The sequence below is a fragment of the Eptatretus burgeri genome, chromosome 10, assembly GCF_056783735.1.
Source record: "Eptatretus burgeri isolate ZD-2024b chromosome 10, Ebu_testis_v1, whole genome shotgun sequence".
In the NCBI taxonomy this organism is placed as follows: Eukaryota; Metazoa; Chordata; class Myxini; order Myxiniformes; family Myxinidae; genus Eptatretus; species Eptatretus burgeri.
Window position 1 is genome coordinate 90453329 of NC_140970.1, and position 27137 is coordinate 90480465.

The 27137-nt window shown below is 43.3% G+C and overlaps 1 protein-coding gene across 4 annotated transcripts in view; it reads left to right on the forward strand.

Annotated features, from left to right (window-relative positions):
• The window catches only part of LOC147019086 (endothelin-converting enzyme 1-like), an 88661-nt gene that overhangs the window by 38498 nt on the left and 23026 nt on the right, over positions 1-27137 (forward strand). For all 4 annotated transcript variants that reach the window (XM_085899333.1, XM_085899335.1, XM_085899334.1 and 1 more), the window contains 5 exons: positions 2231-2376; positions 2754-2897; positions 3120-3185; positions 3406-3594; positions 22016-22158. In XM_085899333.1, the coding sequence (XP_085755459.1) occupies positions 2231-2376; positions 2754-2897; positions 3120-3185; positions 3406-3594; positions 22016-22158 (688 nt within the window). The remainder of the gene's footprint in view (positions 1-2230; positions 2377-2753; positions 2898-3119; positions 3186-3405; positions 3595-22015; positions 22159-27137) is intronic.

The window sequence follows — 27137 nt, forward strand, 5'->3', positions numbered from 1 at the left end:
TAGCCATACGGCGTAGGGCCACCCTGAGGCCACCTCAAAAACTCTGCGGCCGCCGCACGTTTCTGTCAATTCAGAGGGTGTACGGCCACCGTATCCTCGCCGTTGAGCAAATTTGACTTAGGCCTTAACAGTACAGTACTTGGGGGTCTGAAATTGACCCGATCGTACATACGCACAGAGGAGTGAGATATTTTTTTAAGTGGTGAAGCCGCTTCAATACTTCGTATGTCCTTCCATCCATCCATCCATCCATCCATCCATCCATCAATCTGTAATGAAGAGAAAGAACCTTTCTAACCTACTGTAGTTTCATTAGTTGTGAGGCTTTGCCTAATTAATATTTAAAATGCCAAACTGCACCACTTCCTTTGGACACAGGTGTGATGTTTTTTTTTAATTTTAATTAAAAAACAAAAAAATTTTAGTCTGGCTTTCTGGCAGTCAAACAAAATTGAAAATCATCCAAGCAGGAAATTTGCTGTTTTAAAGAACATGAACAACAGGCACAAAACTAATGCAATGTGTTCAATAAGGTGTTTTATAAGACCACTGCATCGACGGTGGTAAACTTCCAGAATAATATATATATTTTTATTTTTTTTATACGACCTTTAAAATCTTTATTTTATTTTAATTTATTTATATACTTGAATACTGTAGAACACAAATCACCTTCTTGCCGCTTCCAAAAATCTCCAGTTTTTCAGTACTTAAGGCCCTGTCACACCTTGACAATTTAGCCAGCGTATGCCGACATCTGAAAAATTTGGCTAAAACGCCGGCACACGTCGAATATGTTATGGGTAAGTTTGTATACATCAAGAGCACGTTGGCATACGTCACAGTACGCCGAGGTGTTAGACAAACTTTCCATGCTTGAAATTTTTTGACGTATGCCAGCGTATGACTCACACGTTCTGCATAACGCTGGCCATAAGTTGTAGGCACGTTACGCGATCGTTGACACACGTCAACACACGTTTCTTGTAAGTTACTCATAAGTCGAAACACGTCGAGGTAATGGTTAGCGTCAGTGTTCCAGACTCCCTGGTTTTTTTTTTGGTTTTTTAAAATTTTTTATTTTCTTCGGTATGATGGTGATGTTGACACTTCGATTTCTAGTGCGGTTATAATATAATATAATTAATAGGCTGCCGCTCAATGATTTAAATCATCACCGCAGTAGCAATCGAAGTGTCAACATGACCGTCATGCCGAAGAAAAAAACAAAAAAACAAACAAACAAAAAACAAACCAGGGAGTCTGGAACACTGACGCTAACCATTACCTCGACGTGTTTCGACCTATGAGTAACGTAAAGTAACGTGTGTCGACGTGTGTCAATGATCGCGTAACGTGCCTACAACTTATGGCCAGCGTATGCGGAATGTGTGTCATATGCCGAGTACGTCGAGAAATTTTCAACATGCTGAAAATTTCTCGACGTACTCGGCGTATGACGATGTATGCCAGCGTACTACGACGTATGCCAGCATGCTCTTAATGTATACAAAACTTACCCATAACGTATTTCACGTGTGCCAGCTTGGTTTGGCAAATTTTTCATACATCGGCATACGCTGGCTAAAACGTCAAGGTGTGACTGCGGCTTCACACTTCGATGTCGAGTGCGGTTATGATTTGAATCGTCGAGCCGCAGCCTATGAATAGCCTACGCCACCTAATCGTCGGCGATACGCTGCCACGCTATGCATAAGTTAGACTATCGTTGGGCATAGGTTGTGAACGCCGACAACACGCTCAGCATTCGTTGGTATAAGTTATCTATATGTGATTGAAACGTTCTGTGTACGTTACTAATACGTTATGCATACGTCCAACACGTTAATATACACCCAAAATTAAAAAAAAAACATCAATAGTTCAGCGTACGCCAGTGTTTTACATACATTTTGATACTTTGCCATACGCTGGCTGAAACATCAAGGTGTGACAGGGCCTTTAGACATGTTAAATAAGGTGGTGTATAAGACACTGCATCGATGGCGGTAAACCAGAATGATTTTTATAAGACATTTAAAATTATCATTTTATTATAGTTGAATTATATATATGAACGCTGCTCCGCGTAAAGTGTTCTATGAACTCTGTAGTTTGCCGATGATTATTACAAGTGTAATTGTCTCACAGTGCGAAGAGTGCTTTTATTTCATGAGAGGTCTCTTGGTAGTACCAGTGAGAATATGCACGATTCTTGCGTTTGTTCCAGAGCGAAGTGCCAATGTGCTCAGATTGCACAGAAATGGGCAAATCAGCGATGCCAAGGAGAAAGCCATTCGCTACTACCAGGCATGCATGAATGAATCAGTGATTGAAGACCTTGGAAAGGCTCCATTGCAGCATCTAATCCACAAAGTGAGAATCCCACTCCTGACACCAATGTAATCTACCATCCATGAACAAAAAAAAAAAGATACATAATTGATAATTGAGAGGTCAAGAGAAGATATTCATGCTGGGATATATTGAGAGTTGATGGTTAGAAAATCTTGTTTAAAAAAAAAACAAAACAATAACCTCTGATCAATGTTCAATGAAATCAAACGTTGAGGTGACCCTTTCTGAAAATCGCAGTTTTGGGGCTTTTTTCACGACAATGATGTGCTATTCAAAATTGATGGAGTATTGTGAATAATGAGGGTTTTGATGTCAAGAGGCCATGGTGTTTGTTTACTTGTGTAGCTTATTATAACATTGTTTTTGTTTTGTTTTGCATGCAACCCCCGAGTTAGCTTGGTGGTTGGAGCTTTGCTGGAGGTGGAAACCGCACTGTGCAGGAGATGCTGGAGGTAGTCATGGGCCTTTACAAAGCCACACCGTTCTTCTCCGTCTATGTGGGTTCAGACCCCAAGCATTCGAACAACAACGTGGTGCAGGTGAAAATTGACAAATAATCATGTGGGATATCGTTAAAATTGCATCATAACATGTACTTGGGTTTTCACATCCATTTTAAAACGCCTTCATAATTGGCAAAACATCCTGTACTGTAGTGTAAGTTAGGAGGCAGGCTTTGTTAAGGTTCCTACTATTTTTTCCCCAATATTTAGAAATAACAATCATCTCTTTTTCTTTTTACTTCCATCCTTATAAATAAGGTGGACCAGTCAGGCTTGGGTCTGCCATCACGTAATTACTACCTCAACAAGACGAGCAACGATAAGGTAAGCAAAAGGCTGTCATGTCACCATACTTGCCAATGGTGGACATTGCATTTATGTCATTGCTTTCTGCAGCTTATTATCTCGTCCATGATGAAGTCACACTTTTTAGATGAATGGACAAAGTTTGTTAAGAGATCCCATAGCGTAAAGGCAAGTGAGAGGGATTAGAAATGAAATTACCCAATTGATGTCCTGGTGATCTGTGTTTGTATGTGTACAGGTACTATCAGCATATCTGACTTACATGGTCAATGTTGCAGTGCTGTTGGGAGCTCCGAAACGTGAAGCATTACATACCATGAGTGCTGTAATTGCTTTTGAGTCCCAGTTGGCAGCTATAATGGTTCCAGAGTCGGCGCGGCGGGATGACAGCTTGCTGTACCACCACTTGGACCTTCCTGCCCTGCAGGTGAGAGAGACCAAAGTAGATTAACTTCACCACAACCAATCCCTCAATCAAGCCACTTGGGTTAGTGATGTCTAAGGCCCTCCAAGTAATTGGCATCTCATGACATGAGGCAGTCTCAGGGTCTGTTTCTTGCTCACCGCAGGTACGCTGGTCATCTTGCAGGCTTTTACCAGTTTTATTCTGATGATGCTCCTCCTGCTCTCTAGCCTCCGTTCAACCCATGCCCCTCCAGTTCATATACATTCTAACGGAAACCCTTACCTTGTTACCATTCTCAAGTCACAGCTTAATGTTTACTTTCATTCATTCGTCCAGCTCTTATCTTGTATAGGGAGCCATGTTCCCGCGTCTGTCTCGTACTTTTTCCTCCAGGACGTAAACTTTTCTCCCCACTGCAACACTGCTCTCTCTCTTTTCTACTTCTGAGTTTACGATACCCACTGAAACTTTCCACCCTTCGACTGGAAGCTCTTTTGCTCATGTTTGCGTGCATCTCCTTGAACTTGTTTCTTCTCAGCCCACTTTGTGTCTGTTACCCCTTTGCCACCCGTCATTCCACTCTTCCATAAGACTTCATACTTGTAGATAAAAAAAACAAGAGTTATGCCCCCTTCGCTCCTCCAGCATTGATGCATCCAGCAGCCAAACGTTACCCACACAAGAATGAATAACTGTCCATAAAACTTATCAATCATCATTGTGAATAACTATTCATATTAAGTATTCTTCTTTCTATTCGAGAGTTTAAATCTTCTCCTTCTTATTTCGGCTGCTCCCATTAGGGGTCGCCACAGTGGATCATCCGTATGATCCGCATAGTGATTTGGCACATGTTTTACGCCGGATGCCCTTCCTGACGCAACCCTGGTCGCCTCTTACGACACAGGGATATGGCACACCTATTTTAACCGGGGTATACACCGGCCCAGTACACTGGTACTCATTTCGCCGACCTCGGAAGGATGACAGGCTGAGTCAACCCCCTGGTGTATTAATTCAGTGGCCCAACAGGGCTTGAACTCAGGACCTTTTGGATCCCAAGCCGCTGCCCTAACCACTGCGCCAACACTAGGCTCTATTCGAGAGTTTAAATAGGCAAGGCTTATTCACTCTTCCATGCCAATGTATTCTTCCTTTATTACTTACGAAATCTAAATATTTCGTAAGTATATTGATGACTTCCGTCATGTGTTTGTGTGTTTGTGTGTTTGTTTGTTCGCACGATAACTCGAGGACGGAAGAAGCTACCAATGTCAAATTACACCACGTGATTCAGGAGGATGATGGCTAGCACTGATTAGATTTTGGTCAAAATCGGTCAAAGGTCAAGGTCACAGTGAGGTCAAACATTCGATTTTTGATGGTTTGGTACAGAATCATCGTAGAAACTTCTGGTTTGCGTCGCTACCTTCTCCAGAGACAGCTTTTATTAGACAAGGTCAGAGGTCAAGTTGACGATTTCGTAATTACCAGTCTATGACTGCTTGTTTATTTATTTTGTTTTTTCCTTTTCTTTTTTTTTTGGCTCATTCTTACATTCCATTCTGTATTTGGTTGTTTTTTTTTTGGCTCATTCTTGCATTTCATTGCATTCTTACATTCCATTCTGTATTTGGTTATTTAACACGTCATTGAGGGGAATTTTTTTTTTTTTTTTTTTTGAGGGGAATTTTGTTCGATCCATTTTTTTTTTCATAAACATTTTGTGAACTTTCATATTCTATTCAGGAGAAGTCTTGTTCATTAAAAAAAAATGTCTTGGATGAGGCTTGACGCGGAGTCACAAACTTAAAAAGAGTATCCTTATTTTTCAGGATTCTTCACGAGGAAACTCGAGGGAAAAGTTAACATTTCATCTAAGGCAGTAAACTATCTATCCTTTAAATAAGAGCTAATGTTTTTGTGAATATTTAAGCATTTCACTAAAAACTCAATGTAAAAGTTGGCTATCGGCTATACTGCACGATGTCATGTCGAGCACTCAAGACTCTACAATATTGTGATGTACCGGGGTGGGGGGGGGGGAAGTAAAGGGAAAATGCTTGTTGAAAAAAGCAACGACAACATACAAGTTCCCATCAAGTCTGCATTGCAATACAATGTCTGCATTCGCACCCACACCACTCGTTCCATGTTGTCGTTTAGTTCCACTGAATTGTCACTGTAACGTTCCTCAGAACTTGATATGGAGTTTATGTGCTCCATTTTGGCTTGACTGTATTCCTGTTTAAATGAATACGGTCCAATTCTATCAGAAGACTCCATTGTATTCTGTATGGTGTTCAACAGCATCAAAACGAAACTGCACAGCCGCTCCTTTTGGCAGAGGCGCCTGGCACTTGTAAACACTTCTGCTAATGCTTCCGGTGTTGTCATGGTCGGAGTCATGTCTTCTTAGTCATAATTTTTTTTTTTTAATTCCAAAATATTTCTTAACAGTGGTGAGTATTTAAGGGGGAAGTATATCAAAAAACCAAATATGGCTCTTTGGTTTCAATTTTAAATAGCTCATGCAACCCCACTCCCCTCCCCATGACCTTTTTGCCCTCACCAGAGGAGAGAGTATTGCATTTGTGTTTGTGCGTTTGTCCGTACATAATATGCCGACGTAGACCACAATTTTTACACGTCATCTTTTTTTCAACGGAGTACCTCTTTCAAGTATGTACGGTACAATTACAATGCAAGTACGTCTATAAATGCGTACTATAAAACCACACAAAACAAGTATTGGCGAGGGTCTGTAATCTTTGATTGCTCTTTCTAATGTAACTAATTGGCTTCTGGTGCTGAAAAACATTTCCAAAAATTAGATTTCTGTCTGTCTGCCTGCTTTTGAGGAAATCTGTGCTTTTCCTCAAGAAAATTACAGAATTTCTGAAATTCTCTGAAAGTAAATCTCTATTGAGACGTCCCAACACAAAATCGACAACGTCACAAGTACGTACAGCGACGGCCCTAACTTTCAGTCAAACTGCTTGGACCACCTGGTGCTGGGAACAGTTTTCCATTCACATACAAAGATGGATCCAAAGCAAAACCAAGCTTTCTGGATGTCCTCCACATGCGAGTGAAGGCACCCTCCTTGGACAGTAGGCCACTCAACGTTGGATTCCGTTATCCTTCACACCAAGCCCAATAATGTCTCTCTGTGTATCTGCACCCTTTTGGTCCGAATAGCTGTAAACATTCCATGGCCAACCGATGGCAATGTACCACGCCCTACAGCTACAAACCTCCTCCCAATCCTATGTTGTTGTTTTTTTTTAGTTGCTTTCGCAGTCGTTTCCATTACACCACATGAGAGTTGACAGAACTAAATGGTGACCCGAGAACAATGTCCAACGAGTTACCCACCCTCCGGAAATCTCCGAGATTTCCAATTGTGACCACAATCGGTGGACGGTCGGTCTATTTTTGGATCAAACAAGTTGCATTTCAATTTTTTAAATGATACACTCAAAATAATACGGCAAGACTTTGATATTCACTGAATGTATATTATCCTATTATAGTAAATAAGGCATATGTATATATGTATGTACTGTACATATGAAAATCATCGAAAAAAGCAGGGCTGGCCCGATGCCCACCAAATTTTGCATACGTGCTAGTAGTACCCAAGGTCAGGTCATAGGCATAAAGGGGGGGAGGGTGGGGGGGTGTTGAAACGACTGAGGATTTTTGCCCGATGTCCACAAATTTTTTTCATGCGTGATGGTAGTACCCAGGTAACATAAATAAATAAATAATAAATTGATGACTTGCCAATGCTCCCAAAGGGAGTGTGTTTCTACTGTCTTAAATTTGACGTAGAAATCATCATTGGCAAAAAGGACTGCACGAGCCCTTTCAGTAAAGTGAGCCTCCTCATACCTTTGAGAGGCAAAATCAGATCCATATCTCACATTCACCCACCCACATCCACCAGATTTTATGATCACTGAGTATTTTATTTTTGTTGTTTAATATGGAAACAATAATGCTGAGCATTAAAAACTATATCCTTAAAAAAAAAAGTTTGCACAAGTTCATGGAAGAGCTGTCGTACAAAAATCACAAAAGCACACACAGACAGACGGAGATGACACCAAACGATACAGGAGTTGTCTTTTAAACACGAGACAAACTAACATCCTGGAGCACTCTGGGTGCCAGTGACAACATGTGTTGTCGCATTTCTCGGGCAGGGTCGGAATCGAACCGCCGACCTGTCTGCATGTACGTGTGTGCTATGAATTAACTATTGCTATTAAAGCAGCATTTCTTTGATTTACATGAAAGGACAAAACTTCATCATCTATTTGTGCTCCCACTTGAGCACTTAGCTCATGCTAGATTCAAACCCTGACGGTAAACTATCTATCCTTTTCCCCAAGTCAGTTTTTATTTTTTTGTACCGAGCTGTACCAAGTCAATAGGAAGGACACTGTGTTGATTTGTATCAATGAATGTCCCTGTAATTCATGTTGGAGTGTTTCATAATACTGTATCCTTGTCTGATAAGTGATTATATGTACAGGTAGTGGACAAAAAAAAAAATGGAAACACCTGGGTAAATGAGGAACACTGAGAATATTGAAAGCAACGGCTTCCACACAGGTGTGGCCCATGTATTAATCGAGCAAATAATATCCCAGCATGCTTAGGGTCACATGTAATAATTCTGTACAGGCCTGGTTGCCTATAATTATGGCCAGCATGGCTGCAAGAGGAGAACACAGTCACTTTGAAAGAGGGGTGATTGTTGGGGTGCGTTTGGCAGGAGCTTCAGCGACAAAGACAGCTCAACTTGCTGATGTTTCATGAGCAACGGTGTCTAAGTTGATGTTGGCCTGGAACTCTGGAGGGAAAGACATCATCAGCAAAAGGAAACAGAGGGTGGAAGTGTATACTCCAGAATTGTGATATTTGTGCATTAATTTGAAGTGCAAGGTAAAGCAGGTGAGCAACTGCAGATCAATTGACTGTAAATTTTAACCTGGGGCATGAAGAACCAGTTTCATTAAAAAAAAAAAACGGTCCACCGAGAACTCCACGGAGTGGGATACTATAATCAGGATGTAGTACATAAACCTGGCAATGCACTTTTGTGAGTCGAGGGATGTAAAGAGCACAGATAATGGACTACCTAGTAGTGGAGAAACATGATATGGTTAGATGAATCATCCTTCTCCATGTTCTTGACAAACGGACAAGTGCACATGTGGGGCCAACCTAAAGAACTCCACACCCGGAGTGCTTGGTTCCAACAGTGAAGGGTTCTACTAGTTCTGTAATGTTGTGGAGCGAATTTTCCTGGCATGGTTTGGATCCAATCATTCTCTCAGAAGGTAAGGCCAATGCCAATTGCTACTTGATGGTACCGAGTGATTATCTACACCCCATGTTGCAGCATTTATTTCCTGCCAGGAGGAGGTGTCTTCCAGGATGACAACACCCCCATCAACAGAGCACGTGTGGTTGCCCAATGTTATCCACATGCCATGGACTTCTCAATCACCAGATCTGAATCCAATTGAGCATTTATTGGATATTCCGGAACGATACCTGAGACAGCATTTTCCACCTCCATCAAACAGCTGTGAGTTGCTTGGCTTTCTCATGGAAGAATGGTGCCGCATCCCTCCTGCAGAATTCCAGACGCTGGTGGACTCTGTGCTCGATTCCGGACGCTGGTGCATACGGGCCGTGCTGGCGACACGTGGTGGCCCAATGCCCTATTAAGTGACTTTACATTGGTGTTTCCATTTTTTTTTGTCCACTACCTGTACATTGTACAAGCTCCTTCACTTGGCCTTAAACACTGAGAAAAATAAATCCTGTTGTCTTAAGAATAATGTTATGCATCTGATATCATCATATGCCTGGTGTTGGCTTAATGGTTATGGTGGTGGGCTTTGGATCCTCGGGTCCTGAGTTCAAATCCCGCTCAGCTATTGAATTAATACCAGGTGGGGTTAACTCGGCCAAGGTTGGCAAAATGAGTGCCAGCATGCTGGTATCCTGTGTCGGAGTGGCGATCTGTCCAAGATTGTGCCCAATAGCCAAGGAGACTGCTTCGGCAGTACCGACGCTCTGTACAATGTATATGGATGGATGGATGGATATCATCATGTATTCTCTTTGCATAGAATATTTTCCAATTTGTCATTTTGATCAAGCACCATTTGATTACACATCCACTTTGTGGGCATTTTGAATATTTTCATGAATGATTAATGTCATTGCTTCTTTAATAAATAACCAATCACATACCAGTTGCTTCACAAATAATAGTTGTACTGCACTTGGGAAGGTGTGTTCAAAAATGAATGCACCACCAACTAGTGTAGCTGCCCAGTAAGCCATGTTTAGAACACGAGTCTTGCATACTGGGTAGCTATACTGTACTAGTTGGTGGTGCCTTCATTCTTGAGTACCTGATCGAATCTGTCTGGCCCTGGCTTCGAGCAAAAATTGATTAAGGAAAATTATCTCTGCCAAAAGACTGCCCTGCGTTTCAAGGGCAAGCTCGTTGGAATGAAGACCGCGAACGTTGTGCCTTGTAAGGCCTGCAATATGAAAAGTGACTCGGTCAATATCTCTTTTGTTGTTTGTGTTATTTCACTTCCTCTCTGGCCTGTGTTCTCACCATCACGTGATAGGCTTCCATTGTGTTTCTCTCTTCCTGGGAGACCTAATTTTGACGCAGACTTTGCTGCCAAGAATTGTACTCTCGCTAGAAGTGGACCAAAACTTTCTTTGCTCCCTCACTTATTCCACTTTACCATATTGTTTGTAAGCCTTAACAATTTATGATTTTCCTTCTTTCTTTAACAGCCACAATTATTCCCACATTTTTTTTTGTGGGTTCAGCCAGGGAAAATATTTGGCTGAAGTCTTTCACAAACCGGTCGGCTCAGCTTGAAGTTCCACCAAGTAGGGACTGTAAGAGCAGGAATTTGGATTTTCTTCAAGGTGCCGGTGATAGCTCGCATACTCCTCAGGAAGGATATCGTGGGATCTTTAACATCCACCAATGAATGCTGGCAGACGGGACGTCCGGTTTAACGTCCATCCGAGGGACCGCACACATTGATGAATTGTGAGACCACAAGATGACAATGTATCGCTGGGCTGAGATTTTAACCTACAGTGGACAGCTGTTGCTCTGCTTGCCGGAGTCACTAATCAGGTTTTGTTTTCCTTTTGTGTTTTGTCTTTTGATGTCTAATGATTCAAAGTGGAATGTGAATCGGGTCAGTACAGACATAAATATACACACTAGCTAGTGACTGACCTTTTGTGGAAGCGTTTAGCTCATTCCTATCTGCTACAGTTTCCTGTTACCTTGGCAAAAGCTGTGCCACTTTCTACATCCGTGAGCAAAGCAAAAGGTGAAATTGGTTTGGGAACAATATCAAGAATTGCAGTTGGCAATTCTACCAATTGGTTATTTGTTTAATTCTGCAGTTTTGGTGTTCATTTAATAAATTAGTTTGGTGATATACCATTGGGAACATGCAACCTCGAGCCAACAGACCCAGACCTTCATCATTATGGCCCAGTATGAACAAGGAATCTCGTGTGCTTTTTGATTTAACCCCGGTAAGCCTCTGGCATGCTTCGTTGGCTCAGACATGTGCGGTGTACTGACGTGGAACCTGTTTGGCTGTAGGATGCCTGAGGTTGCCATGCCAAGTATGTGGGTAATGCAGGATCCCCATATGCTCACTTCATCACCTGTGTTATCCATTTTGTTTCACTTATAGCTACCTGACATCCTCGTCCTGTTTTATTTGGCTTGTTCAAAATCGTCTATTACATAATGCACGTGTGTCGGAGGTGGGGAAACCAATTTGAGAAGATTCAAATTTTATAAGGGAAGAGGAGGAGCTGGTAGATGGGGTTGGGAGGGGAAGTGGGGAGATAGGAATAAGGGGAGGCGAATGAAATTACATAAATGGGGCTTAAGTAATGGGATTTCACCCATTTGTGCATACTTAATAAATAAATGGTCCCTATAATGACACATTCGTTTAATACTCTTGAGTGGTCTCGTCTGGGTTCCATCCCTTTCCACTGTAATATTCATCCTGGCCATCTGGATCATGAAGGGCTGTGCTAATCTTACGCACTTTAAGAGCCGCAAACCTCAACTAATGCGACGTGGTGTAAGGTGATTGATCAATTGCAGACAGGACAACAAACCAAGTAAACATGCTTGTGCTGCACGTTGCGAAGCCCTCTTCAGGCACTGTGATGGAAGAGCAGTCTTGATGCATTTTCTTACCACAACAAGGAACTTTCACACAGGAGGAGACCATTCGGCCCATCATGCCTGTGCCCAAACCACAGATCCCCTCACCTACCCACGCACAAGCATACCTACAAGTCCAGATACCTACAAGATGGGGAGAGTGAGTGAGGTGTGGGAGGAGGGTGCTGCACTGTATCGGGAGGGGGTAGAGTAAGGATGGGACAAAGAGAAAGAGGAGTGGGGGTAGGGGAATTATCAGAGAGAATATGTTATCACGGTGGTTATCGCTCAGGGCGACGGCACGCGGACCACTCGCTCAGGGCGACGGAGTGCGGCAAAAGTGTCCGCAGTGAGTGAATGATTCACTCAGTGATGTAGCACGGTATTGCTATCGAATATAGGGCGCTCGGCAAGTGGCTCAAGCACTCAAGCAAGCACTCCAATTAAATCATTGATAAGGAATGGCTGACCAGGCTGTGGCTGCATTCCACATAGGATTCCTTTAATTTTAAAGCCGGTCTTCACCACGCATGCAGCAGTTAATGAAATATAATGAATTTGTTCAAATAATGACTTTATCCACAAAAGAGTTGCAGCTTAATGCAGAACAACCCTGGAAACGTCGCAAAGTTCAATCGCCCATGAAATATACATTGTTGTAAATCTGCTATGTTGCCTGTTCGTCTGTGCACACGTCACGTGGTACATTGTTCGTGGTCCGCACAAACGTTATAACTTTATTTTAATATGTCCGTTTTCACCAGATTTGCTTTCATTCCCTGTGGAAAACCTCACGAAACCTCTGAAAATATAGACAGATCTGACAGACACGATGGAAGATCAGTCCCTCTGAGGGACAGGGCACGATGTTTACCAGTGAATGCATTAAATTGTATACCTCTGAAGCTGGTTAATTTTGGCACATTCCTAAATTTTTTGTTCACTCGATATAATTCTACAAACAGTAGAAGAAGAAAAGTTTAATGCTTTGGAAATTTCACATTTTCTTGTGTATGCATACATAGCATACATAGAGAAGGAGGGACATAGCCTTACTTGCTTATATTGGTACATCGGCAATACATACCAATATTCTTCTAAAGTAAATATGTATATCAGCCTCCTTCCAAGACTCGTTATTTCTTTAAATTATCAGATTTCACTCCAGATTTCAACTTTCATTTCGTCTGGACGATAACTGATCCTCAAAACCAAAATAGTATTTCGATGATGGACTTTAATTAGTCCGTGAGAATAGATCGTGGAAAATTGTATCATATTGATACGGTGCCGGGGTCGGCCGCCAACCGACCGCTCTGACGGAGCCGCAAGTCGAGTTGGCCCGACCGATCACCCGGAATATAGATCGCCGCCCGGATAAGTCCGAGTCGACGGGTCCTTGAACAAGAACCGAAATACGCCAATGGGCAGACCACGTAGGGTAGGGTCGATTGCCAATCTTCAATGTACCTAAATACCCACGTGATCCAACTACCAGGGTATTCCACCCTCAACGGAACTCGAACGGAACAAACCGCCGAGGCGAGCCTGTCCCGTGCGCGATTCCGAGCGGCTTAATCGCTGAGAACCGTTGGTCCAAATGTCCCCCTTTTACGGCAAACCAACGGCTTTCTAACTCCTAACACACTAAATGCTCAGTCAATGAAAGAATCGACGCGACGAGCTGAAAACATTTAACAATTGGGGTATTTATTAACAATAATGGGGAACTAGGGAAGCACGTAAGAGCAGAACTATACCGACTATACGAAATGCAATGCAAAGATTTACAGCACACAAAGCACTTAACAATTTCCTACTTATTAGACTGGCCCACGGTCACACGTTCGCACACACACCCCCAAGAAATGGTGGCTGAGGCCTTTAATAACGAGTTCCAGCTCGGAGGACAGGTGAGCTGAAACCCAGAGCTTATCTCGAACCTCTCCACCTCGTGTGGTCTTCAAGTTGTTCGGACCCAGGCTCCAGCGAGAGCGAGCTGGATCCAATCGCCGTGAGCCGCGATCCTTCCCGAGCTCCCGCGCTTCTCAACATGTACTGGTGAGACGAGGTGCCGATCCTTCCTGTCGATGCATCGCTTCCCCAAGGAACCACCTCCAAAAAGAGGTCGATGAGTCGCACCAAGCCGGGAACCAAACGGAGAACAAAGAGCTCCACGAACCAAGAAGAAGAACCCACCATTCGCAGCTCGAGCCGAGCAACCGGCTCAACTTTCTTCCAAACAAAGCAGCTCTCCAAAAAGCCTACTGAGCCAAGCAGGACCCGAAGTTCTGCTGAACAACTCCTCTGCAGAAGCAAAAAGCTTCCGAAGGCCTCAACCCTAACCCAAGCCAAGCAGGACCCGACGGCCTGCTGAACGACGCAGCCCCTCCACTCCCTGAACACGAACAAAAGAAAGGATCTCCTCTTTATCCTTCTCCGCCCCCTCCCCCGCGCCCGGCCTTTTAAGAAAAACTTTTTCTTTAAGAAAAAAGCCAGACAAACAGTGACAGTCATATGTGGACATGCTGCAGTGAAGATTCCTTCCAGCAGTGAGAAGGAAACAATACATCACAATGAATGCAGTCATCTTCCAGCAAGACGGTGTACCACCACATACGTCTAATGGTGCTTTTGGAGTTTTTGAGACGACATTTCCCAGGTGATTGACTCATTTCTCGATGGATGGCCAACCCACTTCCTCCCTCCTCCCTGGATCTGTCTCCTTCCGGTTACGACCTATGGGAGTCCCACAAAGCTAAAGTATACAAATACAACCCACACACACTGCAGGAGTTGAAAAATAACATCAGACAAGGAATCAGACAAATACCAGCTCCAGTTCTCAACCGAGTCATCGACAACTCCGGCGGCAGCTGTCATCCAGAGGCACGTTGCTTGGATTGAGCACTTCATTGACTAATATCGCTCCTCATTTCTTCTTGCTGATTTTTTTTTTGCAATAACAAACAAAAGTTTAACTAGCCCTGTATATTATTACATTAAAAACAAACAAAGTCGACCAGTAATACCAAATATTGTAGTTGAATAAAAACTTGCACGTCATTTTGGGCCACTATATAATAATATACAGGTATGCGGTATCGGTATGCCGTCCTGATATTTCGAAATACCCGCCCATCACACCACGTGTTTTCTGGTTGAATGGTTTGCATTAGCGGGAACAATCATCTGGGTGCCAGATGCACGGTTGTTCTTTGCGGATTATGCGATTTTACTGTGCGAGATATAATCCGCGGCGATGCTGACCATAACAGTCGGGAGTGCAATTGATGTTTAAACGACAAATGTGGTCATCATTGGGTAGATATTTATTGGTATGCTATCCTGATGAGGGCAAATAAGCATGAAATACGTATAGCTGGCTCCATTTGATGTTTAAGTGATGTTGACTATGTAATCTTTGTCTGTTTGACAGTTGCCGGGCTGAGGCCTCCGGATTGGAGGTGACACTTTGGTGTAGGACTTTATGTCCATTGGAGATCGGGGGAGTGCGAGTGTGAGTGTGAGTGTGTGTGTGTGTGTATGTATATATATATATATATATATATATATATATATATATATATATATATATATATGCATATGCACATTAAGATCTCTGAGCTTTATACTGTAAGCTCGCTACTCCATGGGCCTTGCACACCGTAAAAAAAAAGAACTACAGCAATCATCTTTATTGGCCCGTCCCCTGCGCAATCACTTGTGTGTCGGCCCGGGCCATAAGTTTTTATTTATTTTTTTTTATTTTTTTAACATTTGAGTTTTTGTCATCAAATGTTCAAGAAAACTTGCTGATGAGAATATGGAGAAGACAAATTAATAATTTAGTGAAAAGGTTAAAGGTCAACGTCACGTAAAATCATCAGTTTTCATCCAATTGACCTGAAATTTTAAGAATTTGCATATTGGGTCACTGAATTGGTTCACCAATAAAACGCGAGAAGCCAATTGGTTTGAGGTCAAGGTCACAATCGTTAATTTCCATCTGATTGACTTGCAGTTTGAGCAGGGTTTGCATATTGGGTAACTGAAGCCTATTGCTTTTTAGGTCAAAAGGTCAAGGTTGCCTAAAATCTTAATTTTTCTGCATTTTTTTGCATTTGCATTTTCAGATGCTTTCTAGTTTTTCGCGATGATTTGCGTGGAAACATGCTCTTACTGGTTAAGCAGAAAGTTCTACAGCTCAAGGAGAGGTTTGTAATATAGTTAGACAAGGAAAAGGTATTGTGAGCCAGGTGAATCAGAAATTCGGACAATTGTCGGATGTCAAAGCTAACGGTCCTTCAGACACGCCCATGAAAGGGTTTGATTTAATTTTAATTCTTTATAGTGGGGGCTCTTCGGTCCAAATATAGGCCATACCGTTACATGACGGAAGAAAGCACCAAATTTTGTATGCAATATCAACTGGACACAAGCTTTAATTTCAGTCGTGGAGCCACATCAAATTTGACCTTGAAGGTCAGTTTTCAAGGTCAAACATATAGGTCAAAGGTCAAGTTGGTCGATTTTACGATTTTGGTTGCAAAGTGAAGAAATAACTGATAGCTATCCGGTTCACTCTTCGGTAATTACGAATACCTCATCGATAATATAGAATTATGCGATTTAAAATTGGAATTAATATGAAAATCCATTACAAGTAACCGAGATAAATAGAGATTTCTCATAATTTATGCGAATTGCGCGAGAACGCCATAACTGGGAGAGTATGTCTCAAAATGACCATACATCTTGGTAACCACATGTCATCAGGTGAAGGCTTACATTTCTGATGTGATTCATGTTGGATTAATGTTTAAAATACATTCAAGGTCAAACATGGAGCTCAAAAAATTTAATCCAACTTTTTGGTCGATAACATGTCAATATCATCAATTATTGTTTGAAAGTACAAATTTTGTGAAAATGCGTTCGTGCCATCGGATAAAGTAATTTTCTCACTACATGCGAATGTGCGATAGAGGGACTGTATGGTTAATTGTACCTATAAATTATTGAAACCGTTGGATTTATTCCACCGTAAGCGACCCTCTGGTCTGCGCAGTTCCATTTGGACAAGAGTAAATTGGAGATATGTACATGAATATCAATAATTCCAGATATCCTGGAATTGAACTGCAGAGACTGGTAACAGACCTTTACTCCTTGCACTGGCATTTGCCAAGAGCGGTAAACTGGAGGTTAGCCTTGACACACTTGCAACTTCGGCATGCTTTGGAGCACGCGCACTTGACAAGTTCCCTACAGGCTTGTGAGAGCTGAGGAATGGCGATCCATTTCGGCTTCCATCCTGTCTCACCCTGCATCCACCTATAACCAGCCGGACATCGCAACTGGGGTGTTACGCCACTGGAAGCCCACAGGCTAGCCTGATACGTCACCCTCTTGTAGTGTTGGTAGAGAGCATCCTGGAAAGTAAACAGATACATATTTCGCAAGATGTCCGACATGGAGTGTATACATGTACAAGATGAAAGTCGAAGTGTAGTCAATACTGACTCGCGTTGGTGGAATTCTCTCCAATCGGCCCGCATTACGGCCGAACAGAGCAACGCGAGCATCGTTGCCGCTTGTCAGTGTGCTGGATTTGTCGTGGAGCCGCACGACAAAGGTTTCGATCAGCCGGAAAAGCTGCGGTCACTTCAGCAAGAACAAACGGATGGTCTGTGGCTGATATGAAAGCTTCTGTCACGTCAGGGAAAGATTTCCATGTCTGCCAGGCTGACTTCTTTCCCTTTCCTTTGAAAGCTGACGTCGTGTCGCAACCAGTCAAAGCGTGGAACATCAAGAGTCCTCTGGACATACGCTGTCCCAGATTTCCACAGATGGCACTGATGCTGTGCAGGCAGAATGACTTCCCCATTCCAAATTCAATCCATATTTTCATGTCGGGATGTTTCTCATTCAGCTCATGGTACATACCGCAGAGAATGATGACGACGTCGGTATCAACAGTACGTACCAAGACACTTCCACAGCCGTATTCAAGCGCATGGATCAGATGGATCATTATTCGCGTGTCAGCCTTTTCATGGTTACAATCTGACATGGGATGTAGCGAACCCTTGCACACAACTGACTCCCCTGAAAATCAGTATAGTACACATTAATGTTCAGGTACTCGAAGTAGAAATATGTTGGCGAATTTAATCTCAATCCACATATACCAAAATATATCAATTAATGTTGCCCTCAATTTGTCAGATGGATGGACAGCCTTGTGTTGGCGTAGTGGTTAGGGTAGCGGCTTGGGATCTAAAAGGTAGTGAGTTCAAGCCCCATTGGCCGCTTGAATTAATACACACCAGGAGGTTGACTCAGCCTGTCATCCTTCCGAGGTCGGCGAAGTGAGTACCAGTGTACTGGGCCCGGTGTATGCCCCGGTTAAAATAGGTGTACCATATCCCTGTGTCGTAAGAGGTGACCAGGGTTGTGTCAGGAAGGGCATCCGGCGTAAAACCTGTGCCAAATCACTATGCGGATCATAATGGATGATCCGCTGTGGCGACCCCTAACAGGAGCAGCCAAAAGAAGAAGAACAGATGGACAAAAAACCCAGGGGGAGCGTCGCATCTGAAACAACATGACAAGGTCCCGTATCCCAAGTGCATTGTATAAACTCGAAAATTGAGGGGACAACTGAACTCACCAGATGTAATATACATCTCCTTGTCTGGAAACATATGGCCGTGGACTTTCGACGAGAGAAAGCAGAATAGTTCCTCCTTATTCTCCGAGTCACAAAGGAACTCCATCCAATTGCCGGGTAATTTAGTGCGGCCAGCGACTTTCCGGCGAATGCCTCTTCCGCGTTGGGGTTCAGGATGTCAAAAATGATATTTTGGCATATCAAATCTCCTGACAAAGCGAAAAAGATCGCTAGAGCATCCGCCCGAAACACAAAATTCATGCACAGTGACCCGAGAATCGCTGCTCATTTTGACCCATAACACTTCCAAAGTTATGTCTAACTTGTGTGCTGAAACCTGTTGGATATCCTATCTGGTATAGAAAACGTTTGTTTAGGCCACAAAATCTCGAAGGGGGCATGATATCGAGACTTGTGTTGGATTCGAGAGTTTGAATCCAGCCGAAAAAGAGAAGGCTGACAACTGAGCCATGAAACTGGTCCGAAAACTATGTTAGTGGTCTATAAGTTGCATGCTGTTACATAAATTGTTGACATTATTCACATTATCACTAAAGCAATCATGAAATATTTCACATTTCTGCATGTTGACACTGAAGGTGATGTCGGAGAATTCAAATTTTCGACTTACCGCCGCCATTTTAAGGAGCGTTCTGCTGTTCCTCCATCAGAATTGGAGCACGTCAGAGGCGTGGTCGTCATTCTAAGCCCTTCCTCCAGCAAAAAAGGAGCACGGGATGACGCAGGGGCCTTCCGAATTTTGGCACCCTGTATTTCGGCAGAGGTTGACATTTTTGAGTGGCTCCATGACTAAAAATCTTTAAAACAGGGTAATGTAGCTGCATGAAAAAATTATGCTTTCTTCCGACTTGTAACGGTAAAATTGCTAAGAGCCCCCACTATTACTAGTTTATTTATCGGAGATGCAGCTGACGTTTTACTGCAGTACAGTATTAATTAGAAGGGCACTCGATGGAGCGCATACCTCTGCCACGTAATGCCTCATCCACGAGAACATATCAGGTCAAATACATTTTTGAAATATCATGCTATACAGTACTATATTGTTTTTGGCCCAATCTCTCAATGGTGAAGAATCACTTTAAAAATCAAATAATCTTCATATTCAGATCCGGATTCAGATCTTCACCAAAACCGAATCAATTCGTCCTTGCCACACCCGACCTGTCCACCAAGTTTCATCCGAATCCGTCCACAACTTTTTGAGATATCGTGCTATTTATCAGTTCAGCCCTATTTCTCAATGGTGAAGAATCAGTTTAAAATTTTTTTTTATCAGATCCGAATCTGGATCTTTATCAAAATCTAAACAGTTCGTCCTTGTCACACACTGAACCTGTCCACCAAGTTTAATCCGAATCCGTGCACAACTTTTTGAGATACCCGTGCTATATATTGTTTTTGGCCCCATCTCTCAATGGTAAAGAATAACTGAAAAAAATTCTAGTAGCCGATCCGGATCAAGATCTACACCAAAATCTAATCGGTTCGTCCTTGTCACACACCCAACTTGTCCACAAAATTTTATCCAAATCCGTCTGCAACTTTTTGAGATATTCTGCACACAAAAAGACAAACAAACAGGAAGAAGATGACGTCGTGCAGAGCATGATAATTGCAAAATACATAAAACAAATTTGACCTCAAAAAAATAATTGGTGGTTGAATTCAGTGACATGAAATATAAATCCTCTTCAAATTTCAAGTCAATGGGATAAAAATTGAGGATTTTAGAAATCTCACCTAATTTGTTGACCTTTGGCCCTTGTTGACCTTTTGATGCTTTGACCTCAACAACAATAGGCTTCTTCCATATGACAAACTTTCCCATTTGGTGAAGTTTCGTGAACATTCGATTAAAATTATGACCTGCAGGCGATAAACAGACAGACAGACAGACAGACAGACAGACAGAATAACAAAATCGACTGACCAATGTACTCGAAAAATGTTCGATTTTGCAAGTTACATACAGACAGAAAGGGGTGAAAGCATCACGTCCTTCACCTTCGGTGGTGGAGGTAAAAATGAAATGATTAAACATGAAACATCAGTTACACCCCCTGGGAGCATGTTATTGGAGAAGTACATAAATTCCCCTCAATGTAGCTGTCTGTACACCCCTCTCCAACCATGTAATGTTTGTCTGTGTGGTGTACCGTCCACCCATTGATTATTACTCCATAACTGCCATTATGCCAGCAGGCTGGGTGTTAGCTCTGCAACAAAAGCTTCAGGCTACTCTGTGAGTATGACCCAATCTGTAAACCTTCCAAACTGGATTTCTGCAACTGGTACACCATTCCTCTTGGATCTAGTAATGACCAATTTTCCATTCAGCCTCTCCGGTTTCTCCTCCGCCCCTCTTGGTTCCTCTGATCATTTACTTGTAACGGCTCACATCTCCATGCTACTGTTAGAGAGCGGACGCGACGCTGCAGAATCTGGTTGTTTGCACACACCAACTGGAAGAGATTGCAATCTGCCCTCACCAAATGATTGGGTTTCTATACACAGCATCTGATATCGAGTCCACCGACGAATACTTTCTCTCATGCACCAATTTATCCCATCCCATTTGCGGCTATCCTGTCCGTCCTCTCGGCCCAGGTGCGCTCGATCCTGTGGTGAGGTGGTTACAGCCAAGCAAGTTGATTTGTTCGCATGAAAGACGAACCCAACTGCAGTCAACCTCACCTCACTCCATAAGACTCGCAACAACTGTGTGTCCATCTTGAAGAAAGCCAGAAAACATCATATCGCTATTCTTGAGGCTGTAATCTCCAACGAGTGTCTTTCCTCAAAGTCTGAGTGGTGTCTTGTCAAGTGTCTCTTTAGTGTATTGTCCCACTCAACCCCACCTCCCTCGACACCCCTCAAATCAGACTTTCCTTGAGATAAAACAATGTCTCAACTCGGCATTTGTTTCCAAATCTCATGTACGCAAGTCATCCCGCTCTGTCCCACTTTACCCCTTCGTACCTGCTGCCATCTCGGCTCTGTGTCTTTCACACCCGAGAAGGCAGGGAAGGTTCTGTCCCATCCTCCATTCTTCGTCGGCAATGCACCCAGATGGCGTCTGTGCCCAAATTCTCAGATCCTGTTCTGATGCTCTTGCTTCTCCTCTGTCTGTGCTCATCTCATCAGTCTGCACTTCTGCTTTGGCCATCTTCCATCTGCCTGGAAGTCAGCAAATGTCACTCCAATGCAAAATAAGGGTGAAAAGTAGATCAAGTCAACGGTCAGAATGGGGTCAGTACAGAGAGCACAAGTAAAGTGATACATATAACTAATGGGATGTGGTGATAGCTAGTAGCAGTTTATGTTTAGATGATTAAAGGAAATGCAGACATGTTTGGCCAAATGGCCTCTTTTTTGAAACTTTCCTTCTCCTGTACTTCTTTTAATTCCATAATATTAGTGGCAGTTGTAAGTTTCATGATGAACCCATTGTGAATGGAGGGGGTGTTTGTGTTTGGCAGACCTTGTGTCCAGCAGTGGATTGGCGTCGCCTCCTACAAAACGTTCTGCATCCGGTTCCTTTGCAGCGCGATGAGTCGCTCGTTGTCTTTGCTGTGCCATACCTAAAGAACATCTCTCGACTCATTGTTTCTACCGACAAAGGGTACGTATACTGATCCATTCCACGTAACCATTTGAACTTACTGTTTTGACTGCGGTATGCAGAGAAATCCACTCTTTCATGTGCGGTTGTTATTGTCAATTGTTTGGCAAAAGTATCGGCATATTGAATGTTTTCTCAAACCCAGTAATTTCACCAAAGGACAGGGATTGATTTGTTTTGTTTTTTTTCTAGCCTGATGACATGAAGATGGATTGTTGCTCATGAACTGTAACTTACATTCATTTGGGGCTTTAGTCTCTGGATAAGACTTGGGTGAGGGAGACCAAAATTGCTGCCATTTTTATTCGCCCAATATATATCTTCTTCTTCCTCTTTCGGCTTGCTCCCGCTAGGGGTCGCCACAGCGGACCAACTGTCTCCATTTTGCTCTATCCTCCACATCTTCCATTGACACTCCAACCACCCGCATGTCCGCCCTCACCGCATCCATGAACCTCTTCTTTGGCCTTCCTCTTCTCCTCCTGCCTGGCGGCTCCATCTTCAACATCCTTCTCCCGATATACTCCGTTTCCCTCCTGTGCACATGTCCAAACCATCGCAATCTCGCCTCTCTCACTTTGTCTCCAAACCGTCCTACCTGCGCTGTCCCTCTAATACACTCATTTCTTATCCTATCCATCCTCGTCACTCCCAACGAGAATCGCAGCATCTTTAACTCTGCCACCTCCAGCTCTACTTCCTGTCTTTTTGTTAGCGCCACCGCCTCCAAACCATACAACATAGCTGGTCTCACTACCGTCTTGTATACTTTCCCCTTCACTCTTGCAGCTACCCTTCTGTCACAAATCACTCCTGCAACTCTTCTCCACCCACTCCATCCTGCCTGCACTCTCTTTTTCACTTCTCTCCCACACTCTCCGTTACTTTGGACAGTTGATCCCAAGTATTTAAACCAATCCACCTTCCCCACCTCAACTCCTTGCAACCGCACCATACCACCACCCTCCCTCTCATTTACGCACATGTACTCCGTCTTTCTCCTACTGACTAACATTCCCCTTCTCTCCAGTGCGTACCTCCACCTCTCAAGGCTCGATTCAGCCTGCTCCCTACTCTCCCTACAGATCATGATGTCATCCGCGAACATCATGGTCCATGGAGACTCCAGTCTGATCTCGTCCGTCAACCTGTCCATCACCATTGCAAACAGGAAAGGGCTCAGAGTCGATCCTTGGTGCAATCCCACTTTAACCTTAAACCGGTCCGTCATTCCTACCGCACACCTCACCGCTGTCACACTGTCCTCATACATATCCTGCACGATCCTCACATACTTCTCCACCACTCCCGACTTCCTCATACAATGCCACAACTCCTCTCTTGGCACCCTATCATAAGCTTTCTCTAAATCCACAAACACACAATGTAACTCCTTGTGGCCTTCCCTATACTTCTCCATCAACATTCTCAAAGCAAACATCGCATCAGTGGTGCTCTTTCCTGGCATAAACCCATATTGCTGCTCACAGATCGTCACCTCTCCTCTCAACCGAGCTTCCACTACTCTTTCCCACAACTTCATGGTGTGGCTTAACAACTTTATCCCTCTGTAATTTCCACAGCTCTGCACATCACCCTTATTCTTGAAAATCGGAACCAGCACACTTAATCTCCACTCCTCCGGCATCCTCTCACTTTCCAAGACTTTATTAAACAATCTGGTTAACAACCCCACTGCCATCTCTCCAAAGCACTTCCATGCCTCCACTGGTATACCATCTGGGCCAACCGCCTTTCCACTTTTCATCTTCTTCATAGCAGTCCTCACTTCATCCTTACTGATCCACCCCACTTCCAGATTCACTATCTCCACCTCTTCCAACCTTCTCTCTCTCTCATTTTCTTCATTCATCAGCTCCTCAAAGTACTCCATCCACCTTCTCAACACACTCTCCTCGCTCGTCAGCACATTCCCATTTGCGTCCTTTATCACCCGAACCTGCAGCACATCCTTCCCAGCTCGGTCCCTCTGTCTTGCCAATCGGTATAAATCCTTTTCCCCTTCTTTTGTATCCAACTTCTCATACAGCTCATCATATGCCTTTTCCTTGGCCTTTGCCACCTCTCTTTTGCTTTTCGCCGCCACTCCTTGTACTCCTGCCTACTTTCTTCATCTCTCTGACTATCCCACTTCTTTTTAGCCAACCCCTTCTTCCTTATACTTTCCTGTACTTCCTCATTCCACCACCAAGTCTCCTTATCTTCCTTCCTCTGTCCAGATGTCACACCAAGTACCTTCCTAGCTATCTCCCTCACAACTTCTGCTGTCGTTGCCCAATCATCCCACCCATCTTTACCACCATCCAACGCCTGTCTCACCTCCTCCCTAAATTTCACGCAACAGTCTTCCTCCTTCAGCTTCCATCATCTGGTCCTTGGTTCAGCCCTCACTCTCTTCCTCAACCTCACCTCTAAAGTCATCCTACAGACCACCAATCGATGCTGTCGAGCTACACTCTCCCCTGCCACAACCTTACAGTCACTAATCTCTTTCAGGTTGCATCTCCTACTTAAGATGTAATCCACCTGTGTGCACTTTCCTCCACTCTTGTATGTCACCCTGTGTTCCTCCTTCTTCTTGAAATACGTGTTTACCACTGCCATTTCCATTCTTTTTGCAAACTCTACCACCATTTGCCCTTCCACATTTCTCTTGTTGAGACCGTACCTCCCCATCACCTCCTCATCCTCTTTATTCCCTTCCCCAACATGTCCATTGAAATCTGCTCCAATCACCACTCTTTCATCCTTGGATACACTCTCCACCACTTCATCTAACTCACTCCAGAAATCTTCTTTATATTCCATCTCACACCCCATATGTGGGGCATATGCACTGATGACATTCATCATCACCCCTTCAATTTCCAACTTCACACTCATCACTCGGTCAGACACCCTCCTCACCTCCAATACCCTCTTGACATGATCTTCCTTCAGGATTATCCCGACACCATTTCTCCTCCCATCCACACCATGGTAGAACAGTTTGAAACCACCTCCAATGCTCCTCGCCTTACTCCCCATCCACTTGGTCTCTTGTACACACAGTATGTCCACCTTTCTTCTCTCCATCATATCAGCCAACTCTCGCCCTTTGCCAGTCATCGTCCCAACATTCAGAGTTCCAACTCTCACCTCCACACTCTACCCCCTTCCCCTCTCCCACTGCCTCTGGACTCGCCTTCCCCGTCTCCTTCCCCTCCTTCGTCCAGCAGTAGCACAATTTCCACTGGTACCCTGCTGACCCACGGTAACGGTGGCGGTCGTTGGTAACCCGGGCCTCGACCGATCCGGTATGGAAATTCGTTTTGTTGTCCGCATAATGATTTGGCATAGGTTTTTACGCCGGATGCCCTTCCTGACGCAACCCTGGTCGCCTCTTACGACACACAGGGATATGGTACACCTATTCTAACCGGGGCATACACCGGGCCCAGTACAACTGGTGCTCATTTCGCCGACCTCGGAAGGATGGCAGGCTGAGTCAACCCCCTGGTGTTTTCGACTTGGTTATATATATATATATATATATATATATATATACATACATACATATATAAATATATATATATATATATAGATACATATATATATATATATAGATACATATATATATATATATATAGATACATATATATATACACACATATATATATATATATATATATATATATATATATACACACTATATATATATACACATATACATACATATATTAATTCAGTGTCCCAACGGGGCTTGAACTCAGGACCTCTTGGGTCCCAAGCCACTGCCCTTACCACTGCGCCAACACCAGGCTTCGCCCAATATATATATCGGGGCATATTATGTGATACCGGTCATCTGTCTGTCCGTTCCTGTCCGCACTCTAACTCCCAAAGTTTTCAACTTTCACGTTTCATACTTGGTACATAGGTACAGACTGTGGAGACGGTGTGTCGCGACATACATTTGTCATCTAAAGTGGTTGCCATGGCAACGAGGATGCTGTTTTCCATGTAGTAGCACAATTCTGTATATATATATATACCTTCTTGTTCTTCATAAATTGACGTGTTTGAATATATAATTGTGTGTGTGTGTGCATGCGTACGTGCGTGTACGTGCGCGCGCGTGTGTGTGTGTGTGTGTGTCACAGAGACTTTTTTTGGGTGTATATTGTGCTCACTCACGCTCTTGTTATATATGTATTGTTAAAAAAAAAAATTAAAAATAATCTTGTTCCGTACTCTTCACAGAGCATCGGTGCTGCCAAAGCAGTTTCTTGGTAAGGGTTACACTGGGTTGTTTGCAATTACCTTCCCAGATTTGTTTTCCATATACTATCCTTATAAATGATGAGCATCAAGCAAGGATACAGCATGTACTATCATTTTTTTTTTTCAATAAAGTTTTATTTTTTGTATGATTCGGTCGGGGTTTGAACCACCAACCTCCCAGACTCCGAGCGGGTGCTCGAAACATTACGTCACCGAGTGTGGTTCCATCACACTAAAACACGCAATTTATTGTCTGTCTGTCTGTCTGTCTGTCTGTATGTCTGATCATGATACATTCGGTCGTTACTTCTCCAATCTCGACCAAACTTGCCAGCGGAACTAAGGAGCACACGACGAACGATGTAGCTACTTGATTTGTCCCATTCCCCTTGGAGGATTTCCTCCTTGGCTGAAATCTGTGTGAAGGTGTATAAATATCTCAGCGTGGAGTTTCGTGAGGCACATCTACCAGAAGTAAAAATTAATATAACCAAAACTATTCTGTCAATTCCTTACAAAGTACGATTACCTTTCTAAACAGTCGCTACTGTTGTTTAACACTAAACTGAAAGAAATTTGGAGGAAACCTGACGTCCTTGAGGCATTTTATGCTTTTCACGTTCCCCACAGACAAAGGGATCTGAGCCATCTCAATTTGCCAGGCCTCTAGATAAGGTGCTCAAATGAGTCTTTAT